The sequence below is a fragment of the Phyllobates terribilis genome, unplaced genomic scaffold (genome assembly GCF_046119375.1).
Source record: "Phyllobates terribilis strain yellow unplaced genomic scaffold, ASM4611937v1 Scaffold_4__5_contigs__length_816908805, whole genome shotgun sequence".
NCBI lineage: Eukaryota > Metazoa > Chordata > Amphibia > Anura > Dendrobatidae > Phyllobates > Phyllobates terribilis.
Genome location: NW_027362764.1, coordinates 803,472,854 through 803,489,641, shown reverse-complemented (window position 1 = coordinate 803,489,641; position 16,788 = coordinate 803,472,854). Strand labels below are relative to the sequence as shown.

Sequence of the window (16,788 nt, the reverse complement as noted above, 5' to 3'; positions counted from 1 at the left end):
ACCCTGGTGGTATAGTGGTGGTGGAGGTTGAGGATAAGGAGAAGTAAATAAAACTGCCGAAATGAGGAAGCGTATACCAATGTGTGTGTGTGAAGCTGTGCATGTGAATACACCTCCCAAAATAACACAGTGGATTTGACTTTATGTTACTCTGCTGTCATTTGGTGATGAGAAGTCTGGCCCAATCCAGCCCTTGTTCATTTTGATAAGGGTCAGCTTGTTAGCATTGTCAGTTGACAGGCGAGTGCGCTTATCAGTTATAATTCCCCCAGCGGCACTAAAAACACGCTCCGATAACACGCTAGCGGCAGGGCAGGCCAGGACCTCCAAGGCGTACAGAGCGAGTTCATTCCAAGTGTCCAGCTTGGATACCCAATAATTAAAAGGCACAGAGGAATCACGGAGGATGATGGTACGGTCGGCAAGGTACTCCCTGACCATCTTTTGAAACTTTCCACTCCTTGTGAGAGTACCCCGTGCCTCAGGGCCTGTAAGCTGGGTGTGACACCTCTTCTCGGAAAAAGCCCTTTTCTTTACCCTGGGAGATGGGGGACTCGGTGTCAGGTCCTGTGATGTAGAGATGGGGTGCAGCCGTGGCCCGGACCCGACCCGTGCTCAGGGCCGTCACATTAAAAAGGATGGTGTGGGCTCATCCAGGTTGAGTGGCTGATTTACGACTACACCACCTGTGGCACCTGGTGAAGGCCACTTGCGTCGCTGCAGTCCGCTGAGGCACGGTGTTATAGCGGCCAAATTTATTACTACTCCCCACAGACGGAGCAAGGCCCCAGGGCAGAGGGCCAGGGTGGAGGGGGTAGTAGTAGAGGAAGACGGGCGCCACGTCATGCAGTGTAGCGCAGAATAAACTGTCCGGATGCCATAGGGGTGAGCTTCCAAGGCTTTACTCACTTTAGAGATGGCAGAAGGAAGGCGACTCCCTGCTTCCCGCAGAGTCCTGCGGTCACCAGGGACGGGGGTGCTTCGAGTAAGTCCAGCATTCAGTCGGGACCCTACACCAGAGTGTTCCTGAACTACAGACCGAATCCTTTCCTGTGTGTGTGCGAATAGGATGGGTCTCCCTCTGAGCTCCTCTCAGAACAAGGGCACGGGTGGCAGCTCCGCTCCGTCCGATACCCGGTGGGATCCTCTGGGCCTACCGGGCTTTCCCGACCAGGACGTGGAGTAGCAAGGTCGGGTGTCGGGGGCCGGTACCCCTCTTGCAGCCGGACTCCCTCTGAATATATCAGGTTGGCAAGGACAGGTGGCGTACTCCGCTCCGTCATCATCCTGCCTGGGATCCATTTGCTATGGAGCCACACTCTTAAGCTCCCAGCCTTCTTGGTCCTGGTCATTGACTGGGTCGAGACATTCCTTGTCTACAACCTACCCATCGTCCCAAGGCTAAGGTACGAGGGCCGTGTCTCCGTCCTCTGCAGGCCCACACAGGATCCACGCTCAGGGAGGGAGATCACGATCAAAGAACAGTCAAAGAACCAAGACCAAAATGGCTCTTTATTAAACATGAAATTTAAAGTGTAACTAGCTTGTAAGTCCTCCACCCTCACCCACTAACTGGTTCCCCTAACTCTCGGTTCCCCAGTCTCCCTGTAACCAGGGGAGCAGCACCTAGTGCATACTAGCCCCCTCTGGTGGAGAAATGTGGTGTTGGATGCAAAGGTTGGGTCACGACTATCATACTGTTCTTACCTCAGAGGAGGAACACTACACTCCATTAGAGAAGTGCAGAATCCATGTGGCGGTCGAACCCTCAGGGGCGCCACATGGGCGGGTCTCAGAAAACTGTCGCAGAATGTTGACAGTGTTCCCCTGCCTCTGCTGGATTGGAGTTGCGTCTCTATCGCCTGTACGCCTTGGTTGGTAAACGAACTGTGACCTCTGCCGCTAGCGTGTTCAGATGGGAATTTTTTTAACAGTTCTGCAGCAAGGGCCTTCTGGTACTGCCCCATTCTTGTAGACCTCTCCACCTCAGGAATAAGAGAGTGAAAGTTCTCCTTGTAGCAGGGGTCTAAAAGTGTTACCAACCAGCAATGACTGTCACCCAACATTTTGACAACGCGAGGGTCACGGTTAAGGCAGCGTAACATAAAGTCAGCCATGCGTGTGACGCACCCCTGGGCCTGTGTCGCACAGCGTTGCGCATGCAGGAGCTTACCCGGAGCCGGATCTGTTGAGGGTTGTAGTCTCGTGGCGGTGACCGGGTCCGTGCCCAGGGAGTCAGACTAAGTGGCGTTGTATTAGCGGTAGATGTTGGACGACTACGCCACCCGTTGAATGCAGCGAAGGAGCTGCCGCTGCAGGACAGACCGCTGAGGCCGGTGGTAGGATTGTGCAGTGTGGTAGTATCACCCCCAACGGGAGGGGTATGGCCTCAGGGCAGCCGACGTGGATGATGGGGGAGCAGGAATCACTCAGAGACGATGCGGTGTAGTTCAGGGTCTTTACTGGTGATAAAGATAGACCCTCCCGGAGTACTGGCTAGCGATCGGGGCCTGGTCAGTCCTTGAGCAGATGGGATCTCCCCTGGCCAGGCGGAGTTGTAGGCCTCCCAAACTGGCTGTACTCTTCTGGCTACCTTGCTAGAGGCGGGTATAAGTAGCCCACGTCCCTGAGTGTACCGTGTGGTGCTCACCCGTATGGCCGGTGACTCGGGGCCTTCTAGTGGCGTCCGCTCCACGACGGCGGTGCTGGTCCCACGCGTGTGACCGTGCCTTCGGGTTTCTTGGCCAGAGGACCTGAAATCCCCTGCCGGGCGGTTTCTGCTGCTGGGTAAAGATTAGTCCCCACAGCCTCGGACTCCGGGTCCGGTGATAGCTTCTCAGTCAGGGCGAGCTCTGCAGCTGCCAGCCCCTGACTCCTTATAGCACTGCTCCCACAGAGCTCCTGATGTTCTTTTCCTATATCTGCTTCTCTTCTCTGTCTCTACTTCTTCTCTACTCACTAACCCTGCCTCAGCCCTAGGTTTATATAGGGGAAGTCCTTCCCCTCCCAGGACTGGGCAGGAGGTGTGGCATGCATAGGATCCCTGACCAAGAGACCTCCCACCTGCTCTCAGACATAACATAGCTGTTACTGTGGAAACCAGACCCCTGAAGATGATGACTGACCATGCTCTCCTCCTCCTCCTCCTCACCTCTGTCCTCAGGCCACCCACGCTGAACCGACGGTATGACAGTTGTACAGGTACTACCGTCTACAGCGCATGATACAAGCTCCTGTTCTTCCTCCTCCTCCTCCTCTCCCCCATTGTACCCCGTTAGGATGAGAAGAGGCTGGGCTGTGTGTATTCGCCTGCTACGGCTTCTTGATCCATCTCATCATACTCTGGCTGCAATGCCTCCTCTTTAATTCTCTGCAGAGAGCGTTGGAAAAGACAGATAAGTGGAATGCTGACGCTAATGATGGCGTCATCGCCACTCACCATCTTGGTGGACTCCTCAAAGTTTGTCAAGATGGTACATATGTCAGACATCCAGGTCCACTCCTGAGGTCTTATGTGTGGAGTCTGACCTGAATATCGACGGCCTTGTTGCAGCTTGTACTCCACAACTGCTCTCTTCTGCTCACAAATCCTTTGCAACATGTGGAGGGTAGAGTTCCAACGTGTGGGGACATCACACACCAGTCGGTGTGATGGAAGCTGCAAACGCAGCTGCCACACAGCAAGGGTGGCGGAGGCTGTAGACGACTTGCGAAAATGAGCTGACAGGCGGCGTACTTTGACAAGCAGATCTGGCAACTCGGGGTACGATTTAAGAAACCACTGAACCACGAGGTTAAGCACATGAGCCAGGCATGGTACGTGTGTGATCTCTCCTCGCCTCAGAGCCGCCACCAGGTTACAGCCATTGTCACACACGACCATGCCTGGATGTAGGTTTAGCGGTCTCAGCCACAGATCTGCCTGATCTTTCACAGCTGTCCACAACTCACAAGCAGTGTGAGGTTCATCACCTAAGCTTATGAGTTTCAGCACAGCCTGTTGCCGCTTGGCTGAGGCAGTACTGCAGTGCTTCCAGCTTGTAACTGATGTGGTGATATCTAAGATGGAGGCTGAACATGAGGAGGAGGAGGAGGATGATGCGCAGGAGCTGTACACTGTGGGGGCAACTCTGACTGACAAAGGGCCCGCAATCCTCTGTGCAGGGGGGGATGTGTTCGGTCGCGAGGTCCGACTGGGTCCCGGCTTCCACTATGTTTAACCAGTGTGCCGTCAGGGAGATGTAGCGTCCCTGGCCGCAAGCACTTATCCACGGGTCCGTTGTCAGGTGGACTCTCCCAGTACCTGCGTTGTTGAGGGCACGGCAGATGTTTTGGGACACGTGCTTGTGTAGTGCGGGGATGGCACACCAGGCAAAATAGAGTCGGCTGGGGACCGAGTACCGAGGGACGGCCACCGCCATAAGGTAGCGGAAGGATTCCGTCTCCACCAGCCTAAAAGGCAGCATTTCACGCAAGCAGTCGTGAAATGTGCGAATTTAGGACTGTGGCCTGTGGGGCGTTAGCTGCGAATTTCAGCTTTCGTTCAAAGGTCTGGGATATGGACAATTGAACACTGCGGTGGGACGTGGAAGTGGACGTTGATACTGTTTCTTGAGAAACTGCCATAACAAGTGAAGACTGAGAGGAGGGGGCATCTTTACATGCAGTATGGACAGGGGATTGCCTTGCACACACAACAGGGGGTTGTATTGCACGCACAACAGCGGAAGAAGCAGTGGTGACACCAGCTGACACTGGTCGTGGACCCTGGGGTTCGCCCCACAAAGTCGGGTGCTTTGCTGCCATGTGCCTGATCATGCTGGTGGTGGTCAGGCTGGTAGTTTTGTCACCCCTACTGATGCTGGCATGGCAGGTGGTACAAATGGCCTTTTTGGGGTTATCAGCAGAGTCTTTAAAAAAATTCCAGACTCTGGAAGACCTACAGGTTGTACTGGCAACGTCCCTCGTGTTGGTGTTACGGGGAACTGTTGCCTGCCTTCTGTGTGCGGCCACCACACTGCTTCTTCCTGCCTGTTGGGGTACTCTGCCTCCCTCACCCTGTGTGCTGCTGGCCTCGCTCTGCGTGTCCTCCTACCAAGTTGGGTCAGTTACTAGATCATCCACCACCTCCTCCTCTTCCACTTGCGCACCACGATCCTCCTCCTCACTTCCTGGCAATTGTGTCTCGTCATCGTCCACCTCTTGTGACAGATTGCCAGCGTCGACTTCCTGTGGCCGTGGCTGTTCAAATATTTGGGCATTGCTACATGGGATCTCCTCTTCCACCACTTCAAGAAAGCAGGCGAGGGGCACATATATGGAAATGGACCAGTGAACAGCTCTTCAGAGTGTCCAACTGTGGGATCAGTTGCTGTCTGACGACACTCAGCATGGTGGGAGGAAGGAGCATCAGGGTGAGGAGGAGTATGCGGTCGAGACTCACGGCTACTAAGAGTTGACCGTGTGGAAGACAGACCGGAGGTGGTGGTGCCCAGGTAACTGGAAGTATTATCTGCTATCCAATTAATAACCTGTTCACACTGATCAGTTCGCAATACTGGTGTTGTTCTGTGCTTCCCTAGTAATTCGGTCAAGAAGTGGGAGCGAGAAGATGTGGCTGTTGGTTGTGGCACATTTTCAACTTGGGCACGGTCCCGTCCTCTGCACACACCATCACCAGAACGTCCACTTCCACGTCCCTTGCCACGCGCCTTGCCCATTGTAAAGGAAGTAAAATAGCTTACACTCGCACTATTAAGGGAAAAAGGGTAATAAAAAGTAGATTAGAACCGTGGAAGAGGAAAACCACAGTTCTATTTCTCTGACCTACACCCGACTCTTTTAAACAATCTGAGCAATCAGGGAGAAAGTTTTACTGTTTTTCTTTACGGAAAAAATACCAAAAGCTGAATAATAGAGATTTTTTACCGTGGAATGGCAAAACCACAGTTATTGTATACTGGGGTATACCAGAAAATTTTAAATAGATATATTTGCAGCTGAACAGTGAGCGGCACACTCAAACTGTTTTTTTTTAGGTAAAAATGGCCCAAAAGTGGATAATACAGAGGTTTGAACCGTGGGACTGCAAAACCACACTTGTATTTCTCAGGCCTACACTAGACTATTTTCAACAGATATATTTGTGTCTGAACGATCAGGAGACATTACTGTTTTTCTTTATGGCAAAAAATGCAAAAAGAAGGATAATAAAGAGATTTGACCCGTGGAACTGCAAAACCACACTTGTATTTCTCGGGCCTACACCAGACTATTTTCAACAGATATATTTGTGTCTGAACAATCAGGAGACACTACTGTTTTTCTTTATGGCAAAAATGACAAAAGAAGGATAATGCAGAGATTTGACCCGTGGAACTGCAAAATCACAGTTCTAGTAATCTGGCCTACACCAGACTATTTTCAACAGATATATTTGTGTCTGAACAATAAGGAGACACTACTGTTTTTCTTTACAGTAAAAAATGCAAAAAAGGAGGACAATACAGAGATTTGACCCGTGGAACTGCAAAACCACACTTGTATATCTCGGGCCTACACCAGACTATTTTTAACAGATATATTTGTGTCTGAACAATCTGGAGACATTACTGTTTTTCTTTACGGCAAAAAATGCAAAAAAGCTGGATAATACAGAGATTTGACACGTGGAACTGCAAAACCACACTTGTATTTCTCGGGCCTACACCAGACTATTTTCAACAGATATATTTGTGTCTGAAAAATCAGGAGACACTACTGTTTTTCTTTACGGCAAAAAATGAAAAAAAGCAGGATAATACAGAGATTTGACCCGTGGAACTGCAAAACCACACTTTTATTTCTCGGGCCTACACCAGACTATTTTCAATAATATATTTGTGTCTGAACAATCAGGAGACACTACTGTCTTTCTTTACGGCAAAAAATGCAAAAAAGCAGGATAATACAGAGATTTGACCTGTGGAACTGCAAAACCACACTTGTATTTCTCGGGCCTACACCATATTATTTTCAACAAATATATTTGTGTCTGAACAATCAGGAGACACTATTATTTTTTTTTTACGGCAAAAAATGCCAAAAGCAGGATAATAGAGATTTTTTACCGTGGAACAGCAAAACCACAGTTATAATTTACTGGTGTATACCAGACTTTTTTATATATATATATATTTGTGGCTGAACAGTGAGCGACACACTCAAACTTTTTTTTTTAGATACAATTGGCCCAAATGTGGATAATACAGAGGTTTGAACCGTGGAACTGCAAAACCACACTTCTGTTTCTCTAGCCTACACCAGACTATTTTCAACAGATATATTTGTGTCTGAAAAATCAGAGACACACTCTTTTTTTTGTGGGAGGGGGGGTCACCAAAAGGTTAATAGGACTGGTATTTGTACAGTGTGAAGGAGGAAGAAAAAAAGAGGATTTAGATGAAAAAAAAAGGATTTTTCCTGGCCCCCGAGACCTTGAGCTAAGTCCAGCAATTTCAGCAACTGGAGCACACAGGACTGTAATGCAGTGTTTGCTGGTATAACCACTGCGTCTCCTATACAGCCTGCCTGCCTGATATCTGTGATGGATATTAGTCCTCAGAAGGACTGTTTGTTTGATCTGGCAGCCTTTACCGACCCTACACTAACTATTTCGCAGGATAAATCTCTCCCTAAATAAGCAGCGCTGTCCCTACACTGTCTGATCCGGAGCAACTGTGTCCAAGATGGCGGCGTCCGGTTTTAAATACTCGAGGTGACGCTGTGCGGCCAGCCAATCACTGTAATGCCCACAACCAACATGGCTGAGGCATTACAGTGACTGGCTGGCAATCCCTGCATGTTCATTGGCTCTGTAAAGAGCGCCAAACATGCAGGGCGGAGACCCGAGCTCCCGCCCGAGTAACCTGGAAATGCTAGGTGCTCGCCGAACATCCCGAGTAGCGTGATGCTCGGGCGAGTACTGAGCAGTGTCGAGCATGCTCGCTCAACACTAGTGCAGAGCTGCGATATCATCTACAGGGCGGATTGTGTAGTATTAGGGTGATGATAAGTATGGCCGAGAGGAAGCAAATACACCTGAGAAGTAATATGGCGGAGGATGCGAGCACCTGGGCCCTTCTGCTCCAACCCTTTGGCATGACATTTCATGACGAGGGATGAGCAGCACTAAAATGCCTGTGTAAGGAGACAAGACACTGTGGAACCAGAATAGTGCAGAGGCGTGGCAGAGGGGAGGAGGTGTGGCAGAGGGGAGGACCTAGAGGAGAGGAGGTGTGGCAGAGGGAAGGATCCGTGGCAGAGGAGGTGTAGCAGAGGGGAGGAGGTGTGGCAGAGGGGAGGACCAATAGCAGAGGAGGTGTGGCAAATGGGAGGGGCATGGTAGAGGGGAGGAGGCGTGGCAGAGGGGAGGACCTGTGGCTGCGAAGGTGTGGCAGAGGGGAGAAGGTGTGGCAGAGGAAAGGAGGCATGGCAGAGGGGAGGAGGCATCGCAAAGGGGAAGAGGCATGGCAAAGGGGAGGAGTTTGATCAGGACTCTGAGGACAGCGTTGTCAGGGAAACGAGCTGAGGAGAAAAACAGCGCGTCTTCAAGTTCTGAGGTGATTCTGGCGCCGAAGAGAGAGACGAGAGGAGCAACAGCAGCGTCCGGAGGTCATGTCAGGAAGAAAGGTGCCGCCTATCCGCCCAGCCATCAAGATCCGAGCGACGCCAGTCCAGGTTCCCAGCCCAGACGTCAACAGTCAAGTCCCAAAGATCCGAGCTACGCCAGTCAGGGTTCCTCACATGGGTGACGTCTGCTGACAGGACAGGAGAAGGTTACGGCAGCAAAAGGTGGAGGAAACCCTAATAGAAGTAGGGCCAGCAATCTTCAGCGTCGATAGCACGTGTCGTGCCAGAGTGGGACTCAACCCCGGCCTCCACAATGTTCACCCAGTGTGCCGTCTGGGAAATGTAGCGTCAGATAACCGAGGGACGGCTGCAGCCATGAGTCAGCAGAAACAAGCCTAAATGGCAACATTTCCACGCCAAGGAGCCTGTAAGTGCGCCATTTAGCACTTGGGTTTGTGGCTGGGAACTTTCTTTTTCATTCCAAGGCATGGGATAGGGACAGCTGAATGCTGTGCTGGTACAAGGATTTGGAAGTGCCTGATGATGGTGGTTCACACTGTGCAAGGACTGCAGGGCGGGAGGCATCTGCACCAGTGTCATGGATGGGGATTGGGAAGCACCTAGAACAGGGGAAGAGGCAGTAGTGTCACCCGCTGGCACCAATCGCAGATCCAGGTGTTTGGCCCATAGAGTCGAGTGCTTAGATGACGTGACTGATCATGCAGGTGGTTGTTTGGCTCTTCGTGGTCAGGCCCCTGCTGATCATGGCATGGCCCAGGTTGCAATTGACCATTTTTTTTAGTCTCAGAACTCTCTTTAAAAATTCTCAGACTGGGAACATCTAACTCATTGACTGAGAAATTCACGAGTGTCGGTGCCCTGAAGAACAGTTGATCGACTTCTTCATCTAGTCACCCCACTGCCTCTTCCTGCCTGTTTCGGTACTGCCAATCCCTCCTACTCAGTATTGCTGGCTTCACTTAGCATGCCAGCTTCCCAGGTTGGGTCGGTGGCTTTGTCATCCATTACCTCGTCTTCCACCGCCGCACCCTGGTTCTTGGACTTGGTTACCGATAAGTCAGGTTGTTATTAAGTCTCCGTGTCTCATCATCATCTTCCTCCTTAGACAAAATATGCCGTTCCCCACCATCATGTTCTTGTTGCCATAAGGTTTGTGCATCACTAAACAGCAGGTCGTCATGTCTCTTTTGGAGCATGCAGGTTGAGAGGTCACAATCAAGAAATGGTGTTGTAAAAAGCTTCCAGGAGTGTCCCAGTGTGGGATCACTAGTCTCCTGGGACTCAACATGGTGGGAGGAAGGAGGAACTTATGAAGAAATTGCAGTCATCAGTCATTGGCCCCAATCTCCTCCCTCTCATGTCCTGACTCTGATCTGAAACATTGAAATGACACATTGCAATGCGGTCTGGATGAAGCTTCAGCGCCTACGCAAAAAATAACTCGGCATAGACAGCGATAACCCCGGCACACGCTGCAAACACATTTCCTACAGCTGTGCTCCAGGTGCTGAGCATCTGTGGAGAAAATCCAATCTGACCGAAGATTTCATCTATTATAAATTTATGCTTAAAACCTACAACTCCGCCCTTCACCTCTCCAAACAAGTGACTTCACCGCTCTCATTACCGCACTATCCAACAATCCTAAACGACTCTTTGACACTTTTCACTCTCTCCTCAGTCCAAGAGTGCAGGCCTCCACTACTGACCTCAGCGCTGATGATCTGGCCATTTCAAAGAAAAGAGTGACCATATTCGAACTGGAAATTTCCTCCTAATCCCCTAACATTGTGTATTCTCCTCCCTCCCACACTGCATCGAGCTCACGTTTTGTCTTTGAACCAATCACAGAAGAAGTCACCCGGCTCCTCGCATCTTCTTGCCCTACTACTTGCACCAGTGACCCTATTCCTGCACATCTCCTCCAGTCCCTCTCCCCAGCTGGCACCACTCACCTAACTAAAATATTTTCTCTCTCCCTCTGGTATTTTCCGTCCTCTTTTAAACACATCAGCATAAAGCTATTACTTAAAAAACCATACCTGTGTAAATAGGTCACAGGATGCAACACGCAGAGAAGAGCAAGACGGAAGTAACCAACTTAACTGTTTATTTCCCTAACGCGGGCATGGGAAGGATGGGTTTAACAGGAGGATATGAAATCTACAATGTTATCAGCACTATGTGATTTTTATGGCAAGTTCTCTATACAATCTAGCTAATCTCAGATGCTGATAATATGTTGTATGTTTGTGGACACTATCACAGTGCTCCCCTTGGCTCTCCTAGGTTCTAGCGGGCGTCTCCAGTTTTTCCTGCAAGTCCTTCTGACAAAGTCAAGAAATACTCTCTGGGCCATTCTCACACTGGCAGTCCCTGACCCACTTGCTGCAATACCCCAGACTGCACCTTTTACCGTACGTCAGTGCTGAAAGTAACGGTCTGACTCACTCACCTCTCTGATTCACCACCATGCAGGTCCACTCCAAGGTCAGGGTCCGCAACAGACACTTCTATGCTTGACCTGCAACGATCAGGCCTGGACAAACAAGGGCTGGGTCCCAGGTCTTGACCGGTGCAGACTGTTTTTCAGATCTTGCCTGGAGCAGATATGGACTTCGGGTCTTGACTAGCGTAATCTGGTTCACGGACCTTGACCGGCATCATTTGGACCCTGTTCACGGGTACACCATCATACACTGGTTCAAGCCTCTTGGCTTGTTCCGGGATCTCGGCCTCAGCCGCCCCTTGCACGCATTTCCTGATCATCTCACCGGTTGGCGCCAAATCCGTTCCAGACTTACCACTTGTAGCATCGGCGTCTCTGCCCCGTTCTAGGCAGAGACGCCGTCCCTCTCACCTCCCCGCTCCTGGCGGGGCGTCCTCCAGCGCTGCTCTCCCCGCTGCCAATTGCCGGAGGACCTCCCATATAATAGGCACCTCCTCCAAAATGGAGGTGCCCGAGCAATGTTGTAGCACTGTTCACTACTCTGCTTCAGCCCTCAGGTCCCGTTGCCAGTTACCTGCCAGATTCCTGCCAGTCTGCTGTCTAATTCCTGCCTGATATCCTGCTACCTGCCTGCTAGCCTGAGGTCCGACGGTCTGCCTTCCAACTCCTGTCAGTCTGTCTAAGGACCAGCTTGCCCGCTCACCTGGGAGCGCACATCTGCTACCTGCCTGCTTGCCTGAGGTCCGACGGTCTGCCTTTCTACTCCTGTCAGTCTGTCTAAGGACCAGCTTGCCCGCTCACCTGGGAGCGCTCATCTGCTGCCTGTCTGCTAGCCTACCTGGAGGCTCCGCCGTCACGTGCTGTGACCACCTGACTGTCCAGTGACTCCTGCCCGCTCACCTGGGAGCGCTCATCTGCTGCCTGTCTGCTAGCCTACCTGGAGGCTCCGCCGTCACATGCTGTGACCACCCGCCTGTCCAGAGACTTCTGCCCGCTCACCTGGGAGCTCACGTCTACCATCAGCCGCCACAGGTCGTACCAACCCTTTACCCAGAGACTGCCCCGGTCACTTGCCGTGACCATCTGCCCGTTCACCCAGAGACTGCCCCGGTCACTTGCCGTGACCATCTGCCCGTTCACCCAGAGACTGCCCCGGTCACTTGCCGTGACCATCTGCCCGTTCACCCAGAGACTGCCCCGGTCACTTGCCGTGACCATCTGCCCGTTCACACAGAGACTGCCCCGGTCACTTGCCGTGACCATCTGCCCGTTCATCCAGAGACTGCCCCGGTCACTTGCCGTGACCTCCCGCCCGTTCTTCTAGAGACTGTCCCGGTCACCTGCTGTGACTGCCTTCCTGGTCGCCACCCGCTCCCTTACAAGGACTGCCCCCTTGTATAGTAGCTCAGAGGTTCCGCCTCCCAGACCCGTTACACCACTCCAGCCTCTTATATCAGGGAACTGCGTCATCAAGGCCACATTACCCGGTTCCTTGTCTAGATTCCATCTCCCCAAAACTCTTCCTCTTCCAATTAGTTCCACAAGGTTCTGATTGGGCAGTAGGTGGCAGTCTTCGAACACAAATGCCGTATAGCGCTGGGGAATGGCAATTTGTGGCACACTCTCTTGCATTCCACCTCCCTTTTAGTTCGCCAGTCTTTGAGCAAGGGGAACCTTGGAGTGATCCTATCTCTGCCAGAAATTGAGTGAATTCACGGGTCTTCTGCTTAATTTGTTCCCACACAAACACGTCCTGTGCGTATCGGATAGGAGGGATGCCAGTATTAGCACGCTCAGCTATCCGCGGATCTTCCTGCGGGGTGGTTCAGAAACTTCTGGGGCTTTTTGGCACTCCACTGAGAAGATTGTCTTTCACCCCATTTTTTAACTATATTGAAAGTGGGGCTGGCATCTCTCGCAGTCCTGTATGCACAGGGAGCCACTCCTCTTTGTCGCCAGCAATTTCCTTAGAGGAGGCACCACGTGGCTCTTTCAGAAGCTTCATCTTTCTGATCTCTTCTGTTTCAGAAAGGCAGGGTCGGAATATATTCCTATGTAACACTGGAACCGATGTTTCTTCGTCCCCTTCGGGCTGGACTATATAGATGGGATTGTTGGGGTGGACCCTCTTCAAGACTTGGTAGAGAACTGCCTCCCAGTGATAGTCCAGCTTGTTTCTGGTTCGCTTGGCCCGGTGGTTGGTGAGATCTGCTAGTCTGCATTTTAGAGGAGTGAGATTACCAGTCTAACGCATGTTGATCGCGCATGTGTCAATTAAAGCATGTAGTAGTCAAATTATTGCAATTTTTGCCTCTACTGAGTAGTTTTTTACAAAGTTGGCAGATATCACAAGTTGGGTCATCCTTTGTGGTCTCAAAATAGGCCCAGGCTAAGAAACACTTCCTGCCCTGCGAGGATCAGTGTAAATATATATTGACGTCCGCTCCATCCTGCGATCTCAGCTCAGGTCCGTCAGCCTCTGCGGCTGCTCTGGTTGTCGCTTCTCCTGCAGATTACTGGCTGCTGCAGTGGGGGATGGAGGGTGAGCAGACACTGGAGATGGTCCTGATCCCTCCATCCTGCTCCCTCCTTCCTTCCCCCTCCATCCTGCTCCCTCCTTCATGTTCCCTCTTTCCTCCTCTCTCCTCCCTGCTCACTCCTCTCTCCTTCCTTCCCCCTCCATCCTGCTCCCTCCTTCATGTTCCCTCTTTCCTCCCTCCTTCTTGCTCTCTCCTTCCTTCCCCCTCCATCCTGCTCCCTCCTTCATGTTCCCTCTTTCCTCCTCTCTCCTTCTTGCTCTCTCCTTCCTCATGTGCTGAGGAGGAGGATCATTTATTCTCTCATCATCTGTCGCATTTGGTGAATGTTTTCCTCACAGATTGCGACCATAAAATCCACTGCATAATACAGTATGAGCCAAACTAAGGAGATTTTAGGAATGTCATCCGGTGTAGTCGCTGGATACAATCCTCCCATCACAGACCTGTTCATCTTTATCTGTGTTCACTGAAATTATGTATTAGATTTAGCGGATAGATGCTGTGTATATATGTATACCCCCATATAGTGCTGTATATCCCAACATCCCAATATAGTGCTGTGTGTATATATAAATAGATATCATTTTTTTCCAATATATATTTAAAAAATAAAACAAATGTTACAATGAGCGGGAAATTCTAAATCTCTAACTGCTCTGTGACCGACCAATCAGAGTGAAGGAGATGAACGCGTAACCGTAACATACACGCCCCTGATCCGCGTCATCAGTCTCCTCTCTGGTCCGCACAGCCGGGTGCTCATCTGTCCTGTGCTCGGTGACTGCAGGGGATGTTCCGCCCGGTAGGACGATCGGGTGAGTATTTCTCCCCAGAGCAAACGTCAGGCTCCGGTCACTGAGGAATTAGGAAATCACTGATTATGGAGAATGACAAACAACCAAGAGGCACTAACCGGTTAACACTGGCGTCTCCTGTGGGCGGAGCCGTGACCTGATCCTCAATGATGATTGGCTGAGCCCAGAATTTGAACTTCCCGCTCACTCCTCCCCCTTTGTCCTCATCCATGTAACACGGGAGTCAGTGCTGCGGATCTCGGGCGATCTGCTCGTGTATAGTGATCAGTGTCCGATCTCACTCCACACAGGGGAGATCAGACCCCAATCTGTACAGGGTCTTATGTCTCCAGATCCAGAATTCTCCCCTGATCACAGCGCAGACCCTCACTGCACTTCATGCTTCATTCTGCAGCCAGTGATCCGGTCAGATCCTCAGCCCTCACAGCTGCGACATCGGTCACCGATCACTTACACATCCCCCGATCTGCTCATCACCGAGCACTCGTCCGTTCTCTCCCCGGTCACTGATGTGAGGGATCCCGGGAGCTCAGGGTGGGGGCTTCTGTTTCTCTGTCCTGCAGATATTTCCCCTCATTCCCGCAATCATCAGAGCACAGGACACAACCCCCGGCCCCGCAGCAGGAATCACAGCTTCTCCATTGTACATGTGGGGGGCTCTGATAAGAGCCTTTGGGGGGTGAGGATGGAGCGGGGAACACAATTAACCTCCGAAGCCGTAGAGAGTGCGGCCCTGGCGCTTGAGCGCGTACACCACGTCCATGGCGGTGACGGTCTTCCTCTTGGCGTGCTCGGTGTAGGTGACGGCGTCACGGATCACGTTCTCCAGGAAGACTTTCAGGACGCCGCGAGTCTCCTCATAGATGAGGCCGGAGATGCGCTTGACGCCTCCCCTGCGAGCGAGACGGCGGATGGCAGGCTTGGTGATGCCCTGGATGTTATCACGCAGTACCTTCCTGTGCCGCTTGGCGCCGCCCTTCCCGAGACCTTTCCCTCCTTTACCGCGACCAGACATCTTCTCTGTAGTCAGCAGAACACAATGACTGATAAGCGCCGAGCCCTTCCTTTATATAGTGGGGAAGCGGACCGGAGCGAGAACCGCAGAGATGACGCATTTCCGATACAAAATTAGCATTTTTTCAGTACCTCCCCTTCTCTCTGATTGGCTGAACACAGAACAGTTGGTGATTTTGAATTTCCCGCTCATTGTGCTGTAATTTTCCCGCTTCTCTCCTCAGAGACTGGAGATCATGCCTGCTCCAATAATGACAGCGGGAGATCCAGGCTGGAAATAGATCAATCTCTGGGAGATCATCATCGATCAGACGCCTCCACCGGCCTGGAGAGCAAAGGGTGTGTGACAGAGGAAAATCAGTGAGATTGGTTGGTTCTGTTGGACTTGTGTCTTCTAACAACCGTAAACAATAAATGTTGTTACCAAATTGCAAGGATGGAAGCAGCGGAGCAACAAGACGTCGTTATAAGCGGAGAACTGTGCTGGACGGAATCTTATCTCCCAGGAATCCGCCTGCAGACAGTGAGGAGGCGCCGGCACCGATCACTTACAGGTTCCCCTATTGGTAGCCGGCTGCTCCCTGCTCCTCACTACTACCCTCATCATCTACTCGCTGGAGTCCTCCTTCTCTATGATCCACACGTGGACACAGATTATTCCGGAGGATCCCGGCATCAGTGTAATGTGCGGCCGGAGCTACAGCCGGCAGCGATCTCCTGTGCTCGGTGTGATGGAGGATAAAGCGGATCACATCCCGCTCCCTCCCCGCAGCCGGTATCACAGGAGCGGACACTGCGCCATTAACCCGGGGATCCGACTCCTGTGCGGGAGAAGATCGGCCGCCGATCAATAAACACGAGCAGATCTCCTGAGAGCCGCCCGACCGGAGACCGGGTGTTACACAGACTGAGACAAAGAGCAGAGAAACTGTCAGCCAATGTGCGGGAGATTCAAATTCAGAGATCAGCCAATCAGCACTAAGCAGAACCACCGGAGACACCGGATCCGACCATTAATGACAATGTGAGATTTATAACTGGAAATAGATCAGTCTGGGAGTTCATCATCGATCAGACGCCTCCACCGATCTGGGGAGCAAATGGTTAATGTAACTTCATCGGTAAATCAGCGAAAAATGAAGAGATCCGATCACAGAGAGAAACTGCTGGAAATGTCACTGAAAGAGTTACCATGGAAGTGTGTGATGTAGAGATCGGCGCATTGTTCTCAGAGCGATCACCGGCAGCTGAGATACAAAGGACCAGTGTAAATATATATTGACGTCCGCTCCATCCTGCGATCTCAGCTCGGGTCCGTCAGCCTCTGCTGCTGCTCAGG

The 16,788-nt window shown here is 51.5% G+C and overlaps 1 protein-coding gene across 1 annotated transcript; it reads right to left on the bottom strand.

Moving 5' to 3' along the window:
• Window positions 1-15,138: 15,138 nt before the first annotated feature.
• LOC141264573 (histone H4) lies at window positions 15,139-15,466 on the bottom strand. Its single transcript, XM_073676851.1, has one exon. The coding sequence runs from the start codon at window positions 15,448-15,450 to the stop codon at window positions 15,139-15,141; it is 312 nt and encodes a 103-aa protein (XP_073532952.1). The 5' UTR covers window positions 15,451-15,466.
• Between the last annotated feature and the right edge of the window lie 1,322 nt (window positions 15,467-16,788).